Source organism: Aegilops tauschii, chromosome 5 (assembly GCF_002575655.3).
Source record: "Aegilops tauschii subsp. strangulata cultivar AL8/78 chromosome 5, Aet v6.0, whole genome shotgun sequence".
In the NCBI taxonomy this organism is placed as follows: domain Eukaryota; kingdom Viridiplantae; phylum Streptophyta; class Magnoliopsida; order Poales; family Poaceae; genus Aegilops; species Aegilops tauschii.
The window spans coordinates 471,149,239-471,159,088 of record NC_053039.3 but is presented as its reverse complement, the minus strand read 5'-3'; the positions used below and the strand labels follow the sequence as shown (position 1 = coordinate 471,159,088).

The 9,850-nt window shown below is 46.3% G+C and overlaps 1 protein-coding gene across 1 annotated transcript; it reads right to left on the bottom strand.

Moving 5' to 3' along the window:
- Positions 1-1,571: 1,571 nt before the first annotated feature.
- On the bottom strand, positions 1,572-3,208 carry LOC109767907 (leucine-rich repeat extensin-like protein 6). The gene has a single exon (XM_020326634.4). It carries the CDS (start codon positions 3,124-3,126, stop codon positions 1,969-1,971), a length of 1,158 nt encoding a protein of 385 aa, XP_020182223.1. The 5' UTR covers positions 3,127-3,208; the 3' UTR covers positions 1,572-1,968.
- Between the last annotated feature and the right edge of the window lie 6,642 nt (positions 3,209-9,850).

The following is a 9,850-nucleotide window of genomic DNA, read 5'->3' as shown; positions in this document are numbered from 1 at the left end:
AACAAAATGCTGCCACATTTACGCTTGTGACGACCAGGTCTTTTTTTGGGGGGGTGGGGGTAAGGTAACGATCCGGTCTTTCAACTAGTGGACATGCATTTCTGGCCCTTTTACTGCCCTATCATTTTAACTTTTCTAGTTGAGACGTAAGCATAGAAAATGGTAAAAATGCTTGCATAGAGATCTAGGGTAATCCTTTGTCAAAACAAGTGAGAGGCCATATGGTAGTTTGTGCATTATATAAAGGGATAAGTATATTTTTCGTCCTCGAACTCTATCGAGAGTTTAGAAATCATCCCTCAACTTCAAACCGGATAGTTTTCGTCCCTCGTGCCACTTCGGGCGGTTTTAGTCCTCGGTGAACAGTAAAACCGAAAAAATAGCAAAAAAATCAAAAAAAATTCTGAAATTTTACAGCATCGAAGATACTCTGGTGCGCAAGACCCTGCAAAATATCGTGGTGTTTCAACATTCGAGCAGCTCATGACAAACAAAAAACTGTAAATATGTATGTTGGTAAACAGCAAATTCAAAAAAATAGCAAAAAAAAATGAAACCTTTTGGCATCAAAGATGCTCAGGTACGTAAGATGCGTGCAAAATTTCATGATCAAATGACATACGAGGAGCTCTAGCCAAAAAAACAAAATAGCGCACTTTTTCATAAAAATAAAGTTGAGCCAAATTTTGTTTTTTTTTTTTGCCACGAGTTTGTACATTGCCCAAACATCACAAAAATTTGCACGCACGTTGCGCACCCAAGCCTCTTTGATGCCAAAAAGTTCATACTGTTTTGATTTTGTTTGCTATTTTTTAAATTTACTGTTCACCGACGTATATATTTACAATTTTTTGTTTGCCACGAGCTGCTTGATTGTCGAAACACCACGGAATTTTGCACGGGTCTTGCGCACCAGAGTATCTTCGATGCTGTAAAATTTCAGATTTTTTTGATTGTTTTTGCTATTTTTTTCATTTTATTATTCATAAAATTACTGTTCACCACTACTAAAACCGCCCGAAGCGGCATGAGGGACGGAAACTATCCGGTTTTGATAGTTGAGGGACGAAAACTATCCGGTTTGGAGTTAAGGGACGATTTCTAAACTCTCGGAAGAGTTCGAGGACGAAAAATATCTTATCCCTTATATAAAAACAATTTGGCATAGGGTGCGATTTCAAGAGTTTGAATTCGCTGCAAGCTTTTTGACATTAATGTACTCCCTCGTCCACAAATATAACATGTTTTGGATACTTCAATATTTTTGCACACACACTTCTTTATATTTTTACACTAATTACCCCCATTTAATATCTTTTCAACCGGAGTACCCCATTTAGTGAAAGTTTTCTTAGTTTTACCCCCTTTTGAAGTTTCTTTGGTTGTGGATAGTTCCTATAGCGGTTCTTTTACCGGAAAAAAGTGTGGAGCCATGTCCAATACGATGCAGCACCTGGAAGCGTGTACGAGCTCTATGTTCAAATGGTGACATGTATTATTTGTACAGAAAGAGCAGAGTTTGACACTTAAAAATACAACTATAGAACCCAAGAAAGAAGAAAAGAATGTGCATCGGAAAACAGTCGTAAAGTGACTTTATTGCTCAAATCCTTATTTTAGCCATAGTTTACATGTCACACTTTTGTTTTGAGAGCATCAGCTGTGGCACTTATGTGCAGCAACAAAAGGCTAAAGGGACACCACACTTGCAGTTCAATATTCCTCCTCACCTTACCTTGCACCCACCAAACACACGCACGCGCGCACTGACGACACAAATTAATAATCGAAACTAACCTGTGCATTAGCGACCATGAACTAATTCGATGACTCTTGATGATCACCGCTCCTAAACCCCACAAATGATGCTTAGAATTATGGTACGTGTACCACTAACACCAACCACGTGCGCGGCGTTGTCATGCGTACGTCGGTACGTAGGGTGCGTCCATGCACGCGGAAAGGCTTTCACGGCGGCGGAAGAATGCAGCCGTCGGCGCCGCAGTGCACCGGCGGGCGGTGCTCGAAGGCGATGCACTGCTCGTGCGACCGCTGGTGCGGCCAGTCGGGGATGCAGTTCATCCGGTCGTCGCGCCGGGGGACGTGGAGGCAGGACACGGGCTCCTCGCAGAAGTAGTTGCCCACGACCGTCAGGTTCTTCAGATTCGGCAGCAAGCAGATGGTCTCCGGCACCGCGCCGGACAGCATGTTGTACCCCACGTTGATCACCTCCAGGCTCTCCATGTCGCCGATGCTCTCCGGCAGCTCCCCGGCGAACTCGTTGTGGCTGAGGTCCAGCACCTTGAGCTTCTTCAGCTTGCCGATCTCCGGCGGGATGCAGGAGCTGATGCTGGTGTTGAGCAGGATGAGCTCGACAAGCGTGTCGGCCATGTCGCCGATGCTCGGCGGGAGGCAGCCGGCCAGCTTGGTGTTGGCGAGCACGATGACCGACGCCGTGGAGTTGGTCAGGCTCCCCGACGCCAGCGACACGTTGAAGCGGTTGTCGTTGGCGAACAGCGCGTCCAGGCTGAGCTGCCGGCCGAACACCGCGTCCGGGAGCTCGCCGTCGAAGTCGTTGAACCGGAGGTCCAGGTACTTGAGCGACGGCAGAGAGGTGAGGAAGGACGGGAAGGCGCCGGAGAGGAGGTTGTTGCTGACGTCCAGCTCGAAAAGGAGGCGCATGTGCTGCATGGACGTCGGCAGCGTGCCGTGGAACCGGTTGGAGTTGAGGTGGAGGACCGCGAGGTCGGCGAGGAGGCCGAGGTGGTCGGTGAGGACGCCGGCGATGCGGCCGTGGTTGAGGTCGACGCCCGCCACGGTGAGGATGCACGGGTCGTCGGGCGCGGCGGCGCAGAACACGCCGGTGTAGTTGCACACGAAGGGGCCGCACCAGTCAGCGGTCAGGTTCTTGGGGTCCTCGGTGATGACGTGCTTCCATGCCTGGAAGGCGATGTACGCCGCGTCGAGGCGCTCGTTGAACGGCGAGAGCGGCAGGGACGGCAGCGCCGGCGTCGGGGAGGGGGAAGGGGCGGGGAGAGGTTGGGGGAGACATGGAAGGAGGAGGGAGAGAAGGATGATGTGTTGGAGAGCTCTTGTGGCTGCTCTTGGCTTCGAGAGGGGTGACATTTCTGTCTAGATTTTGGGTGCCTAATTATGAGCTTGGGACTTTGGGAGAGAGATGGAATGTGTGTACTGCTGTGGTAGAGTCTTGGATTTTCGGGTGGTTATATATACTGGTTTTGGGATGAGGGGGTTGGAGAAGATGATCACTAGTTTTGCTTAGTCATGGATGTTGACTTGATTATCATAATGTTTTTCTTTACATATTTTTAAGGTATCTTCTTTCTTTATTTTTTAATTGGTACGTGGATGCCATGCCTATTATAACCAATTTTAAGGGTTGTTTAGTTATCATTCGAACACCAAAATACTCCAACAACAAGCATATGCAGGAGAAACTTCCTATCTATTCATAATCAATCATAGCAGTACAAAGAACACCATAGATAACAAAAATTACAACTAGATCCGTCCACCACCTAGCGACGTCAAAAGTATTGGAGCGAGTTGAAGGCGCGCCGCCGTCGTAGCTCCTCCCTCACCGGAACCGGGCAAACCTTGTTGTAGTAGACTGTTAGAAAGTCGTAGTGCTAAGGCCCCATGAGACCATCACACTGGGTAACAACCATCATCTATGAATAAAGTCATAGATCAGAAGGATCAAACCTATAAACACCCAAACGAGCACAAATAAGACTGGATCCAAACAGATCCACCGAAGACCAGTACCGATCAAATCCCACGAGATCCATGGAGACACACCTCTGCTCATCCTCCGACGATGCTAGACGCGCCATCGGGGCGGGGATCGGACGTGGGAGGCATTAAAATGCACAATTGCTAAAGTGACTATAGCTCAAGCCTATGTGACTCCTTTGAGTCATATTCTTGATCGATATTATCTATATTTACACCTGCATTTTTTCCTTTGAAAACAACCCGGATCTAGGATCTATTATAAAATTGAAAGTACAAAACACCCAAAATATAATAATAAAAATACATAGAGGTCTTTGAACTATCAAGAGATCATTATTGTCACTAGAACAAGCCGCCGGAGTGTGGTTGTTGCCGCTCCCCTACCGAAGCCGGCCTAACCTTGTCGATGACAGGCGGAAAGTCTTTGTGCACGTGCCCCTAAGGACCAGCGCCCTGAAGCTCTAGTCATCATTGTTGAACTCTTGAATCGATCTAAATGGTTTGACATCATAACTCGTCATCGTGCATGCACAGTGAGAACCCTAACCTCTCTTCCTAAGGAGACAGGAGGAATCTATATCGAAGCTCCGTCAACTCCTTCTCGAGCGATGAACTCGAGGTGGATTGGAGCTCGAAGATGAAGAGCCATCATCTGCCCCAGTGACGCCCCTTTAGAGACTAAAAAACTCTAACTTGGACTACTAGCCGGAGTCGAGGCACCGGAATTACTCGCCGCGACCGTCCACCAAAGCGGGGACAGAGGGGAGGTGAATCCACGGGCTCGCTGAAGTTTAAATTACACTCATGAAATCTCTTTTGAAGAACTAGATGGTATTGTTTTTATTTGGTCAATTTTAATAATGATAGCTATGGGCCTATTGGGCATCATGTCAACACCATGTAGATACGTCAGCCTAGCTTGGACTAAAACATCTCATCGTTTACACTACGCGGCCACCGCCCCTTCCTCTGAGTCGTACTCATCGCCCTAGCCTTACTAGCTATGGCCTTATATGGCATCATGTCAGAGCATCTCCAGTCGTTGCCCCCCCCCCCCCCCCCCCCCCACAGGACGCATAAAAATCGCCCCTGGGGCGAGCCGGCGATTCGTTCGGCGCTGGGGGCGGTTTTGCGCCCAGTCGTCGCCCCCAACCGCCGATTTTGGCCCATTTTTGAAGCCCCATTTCGGCGAAAAAGGCCCATATGGGCGAGAATAGGCCCATATTCGGCGTGGTTCGCCGTGGCTCGGCGTTCAATTATCAATATAAATATTTTTTTATCACATATTTCATCACAGAAAATTCAAATACTTCAACAAAATAGTTCAATACAAATTATATAGAGCAATAAATAAAAACTAATATTTCATCACACGTCGCGCCCGGTGTCGCCCTTGAGCCTCCATAGGTGCTCTATCAGATCTTGCTGCAGTTGATGATGCACCTGTGGGTCTCGGATCTCCTGACGCATACTGAGGTAGGCAGTCCAGGTTGCCGGTAGCTGGTGATCAATTTGGGCAAGAGGACCCTGCCTGTGGTATGGTTCAGTGTCAAACACTGGCTCTTCCTACTCGCTCTCAATGATCATGTTGTGCAAGATGACACAGCAGGTCATGATCTCCCACATTTGATCTTTCGACCAGGTCTGAGCGGGGTACCGGACAACAGCAAATCGAGATTGGAGCACACCAAATGCCCGCTCGACATCCTTCCTGCAAGCCTCCTGAATCTTCGCAAACCAGGCGTTCTTGCCTCCAGGCACAGGGTTTTTGATGGTCTTCACAAATGTCGACCATCTCGGATAGATGCCATCAGCTAGATAGTACCCCTTGTTATAGTGCCGCCCATTGATCTCGAAGTTCACCGGAGGAGAATGACCTTCAACAAGCTTGGCAAAGACAGGAGAGCACTGCAGCACGTTGATGTCATTGTGAGTTCCTCCAGCAGCGCGGCGAGCACTTCCTCGTCATCCGAGTCCATCGCCGAGGCAGGCAAATCGCCGAACACCTTGCGCGCGGTGGGCGTGCACCCGCCGCTAAACTGCCCCTCCGCGGCCGGAAACGGCGGCCGGAAACGCCCAGCTGGTGTCGGAGGGGCTGCCGCGGCAAACCTCTGCTATTTTTCCGGCGGGGAATGGCTATCTACCGGTGAAGGGCGGCGGGGCGGCGCCGGGATATACCTAGTGGCGGCCGAGAGCGCAGGGGGTGGGAGGCGAGTCAGGGAAGAAAATCTTGACTTTTCACCTGACGGCGTGGGCCAGCCGCGCTTTTCCCTTGCGCCGGAGCCCCCAAGCGTCCCCCAGCGTGCCGGGTTCGGCCTGCGGCCGCCGGGCGAAAAAAAGGATCGAACCGGCGCTTTTCGTTGTCCTGGGGGCGCGACTGGGCCGTTTTTTTTACGCCGGCACCGAAAAAGTCGCTGGAGGGGGGTGGGGGGGGGGGCGCTGTTGGGAGCGCGGCTGGAGATGCTCTCAGCACCGTGTTCCAGCCCCTACCCTCGCAGCTATGTTTTCTGAACCTGGCATTCCTTTTCTGCCAATTCCTGCCCCGTGCCGCTAGATTTGCCGCCGGCCTTCTACTTGGTCATCTCAGCTGTCATATCCTCTTGCTAGTCATTGATGACCTACGGTTGTCTTGGTCCATTCGCGGCTCTCTTCTCGCAACAGGAGTAGGTTCATAACTAATAGGATGGCTGCTCAAACTTGTGAAGAAAATTCCAGTGCAATCCCCAAAACTAAAGGGTTTGCATATCAAAGTCGACAACATCTTCATATTTAAGAGAAATTACATAATAATCAAGAAAAGAACAATTTGATGTGACAACAAATCATGTCTGTTTAAGACATGGTTCAAAAATTGTTGCAGACCGAAGGCTATGCTCAGATAGATGATACTAGGGTCATTTCTAGCCCTATTCAACCTTGAGGTCTTTTCACCTTTCAACCGTGTAATAAGGGATTATTCGCCCCTGAGCTCCATGGAGCCCGGGTTTTGAAAAATAAAAAAGCTGATTTTTAGGGAGGGTTAAAAAATTGAAAAAAGTACACACATACCTACGATGTATACAACTTGTCTGTAAAGTTTCACGGTGAAATGCATTTTTATGCAAGCTACACAAAAATATAAAAAAATCATGTATTTCTAACATATGAAGTATTCACTGTACCAATATATTTTTTTTTTTGCTCACATCAAAACGTATTTCATAATGAAATTTTACACACATGTAATGAAATTTTTGGCTCACAAACGTTAGTAAAGTTTCAACTCTGGAACTTGATATGAGCGACCGAGAAAATAGCAAGTTTCATATGCCAAATCGTAAGTTTCAAAGATTAAAACTTAAAACACGTGTGGGATCCAACTACTTTGCGGATCACGAGGCAAATCGGGTGGGCTAGAAGGGCAGGTAGGTGCGTGCCCCTGCGAATTTACGTCGCGACATCAAGTTCGCTAAAAGCAACTAAAAGCAGCCATAGTTTGTGAATTTGCGATATATGCAGCAAAAAAATATCTTATCTTCTCTGCCTATCAGCATACGTGGCTTAGATGTATGCTTGGCCACTGATTTCTTACCCAAAAAAAAGTCCGCGCTGCTGCAATCAGAATTAACACATGGGTTTGTCTAGGGCACATCTAGATGTGCCCTAACTATTGCACATCTAAGTGAGTCAATCAACTAGAAAGAAAAGGAAAAAAGACAAAAGAAATGCATGCACGAATCTTAACGTAAAATCAATGACATAGCATTTAGATGTGTAATACTTAGAGCACATCTAGATGTGCTTTAGCAAAACTGTTAACATAAATTAAAGGTCTAACGAATCCTCAGTTAGTACATCAACTTGCAATTTATCATGATTCATCCATACCAAACGGGCCCTCGACACTCTTTGGTGCAATGATATTATAGTTTTCCGTACCTAGTATGGTCATTATTTGTGCTCCAAACTTTTGGAGATCGACCCATCAATAAGTGCTTGTACACTAGGACAACAAATTTATTTGATTGCAACACTAGCTAGGACAACCGATTCTAGCAGCACTAGGCACAAAAAGGAGGGATTCAGGTGAGAGGTCATATGGCTCCGGTCTCCATCCCCATTAAGATCACGGTGAGGTCAGGCTTAAACTTCACAGTGCGCTAACTAGCTAGAGGCTGCGGTAGGGTTCATGCGCGGTCTCATCCTGGCTGGTGTAATTCTCACGCATATGGTGCGAGCAATCACCACAAGATTTTTAGAAGATATTTAGGTGGGAGACACACCGCTAAGCCATCAATACCATCTTTGTATGAGTATATATATTGTCCAATGCAAAATGTTTTCAATGGGGTAGTAAGGATTTGATTGTGTGCATCATATGATGCAGTGCCAAAGGTTTTAACCTCCAGTTAAAATATGTGACAATAACGATGGAGATGCGATATTTTGCATTTCAGCTTATCTCATGAACGGAGAGTATTCCACTTGATTTTTCATTCATCTAGTGTCTTCTCTTTTAGGTCGATGTGTGAGAAAATATAGAGCCCTAGAATTATGTGTTATATTGATCTGACCCACAGACTTTAAACCTATTCGATCTCTATCTTTAAACCCAATATGTATTCCAACACGATGCACGCTGATTTGGTAGATAAGGGCAACCTTTTTCATAGAGAATACATTTAGGAAATAAATAGTGTGTCGAAGAGTGGTCTTATCGAAAGACAACTTGGCAAATCACATATGGTAAGGGAGTAAGAAGTGTTGCTATTGTGATGAGATGAAACAACAACATTCATTCCCGTCTTGTCATTTCGCCACCCTGATTCGACGCACTACTCATGTGGTTTATAATTTACCTTTGCTTACAAGAATCGAGAATATGTTCGGCAACTAGTTAGCTGGGATTGACCCCAAGCTCAAGTGGGGGTGTAAGCCCTTTGTTGGGCAATTTAGAATTACCGCAATAATTTTACAAGTTATCCACAAGGTTACACACTAGACCCGTACATGATGCTTTCTTCAACAAATGAAGGTATGGAAATCATCAGTTTCTAGATGCTACCACTTGAAGATAGTTGCGCGGACCATACTCAACCAATTTGGGTCTAGTAATAATACTAATGGAAAATAAGTGTCTAGTGTAACTTTTCTTGCATTTTTGGTTGTCTTAGCATTGCTCTACTGTTGGATATACTTGATTTCATGATGTACTTGGTACTTGTTAATAAGAGATGGTTGTGTGCCTTAAAAAATATAGAGGACGGAGGTGTTCTCTCTTTTCAAGAAAAAATATGGTGCGTGCAAGAGTTAAACTATGTAATTCCCGTGATGATTACATGCATTTTTGCAGCCAAATATTCTACAATCAGCTAAATGTAATGTACTCCTACCTTCCTCACAAAAATATTTAAGAAAAATACTATACTTTTTGTTGATAAACAGCCCACTAAAGCATGCTATTTTTCCGAGAAGGACGATCAATCCTCAACCTCTGCATTGGTTAATGCACACAACCATATCTTATTGATTATTGAACAATGCCAATTAAATCTCATCGTTGATCCACAAACCTGAGCCATCCACAAAAGGATCCGCCTCACGAAAGTATCTCCACAAACCTACTAGGAGAAAGGGTGGCAAAAGCAACCCCCTTTGCCCCACCGTCCCGGGAGCCTCCCGGATAGGAGAAGGGGGCCGGCGGTCAACCATCAACTCTCAATATGTATATTGATCAATTGAACACTATGACAAGAACAAACAATACACTACTCTGGACAAAGCTTACATGAATGGATCATCGCATGCACGCTAATGTTGACGGGTCCAACCAAGAGTTGGACTTGGGATTTTCATCCCGCGGCTGAGCTTTGAGCCAACACCTTCAACAAAGGCAAGACGCATGCACGTCGACATTGCCTGGTCAATTACAAGAGGCGAGATCACTGGTTTGCAGTCGGAGCATGCACATACCAGTCATCAAAGATGTCACTGCTAGCAACCATTCTACCATCTAATGACGACTCACAAGAAGGATCTCGATGTTATGAGATCCTGAATCTCACCCACATTGCTAGACAAAACACCTGAGACAGGTAGAGGGCCTCCTCGT

What these genes read in the sequence shown, in the direction of transcription:
- LOC109767907 (XM_020326634.4), bottom strand. Translation starts at nt 3,126, where the DNA reads ATGTCACCCCTCTCGAAGCCAAGAGCAGCCACAAGAGCTCTCCAACAC.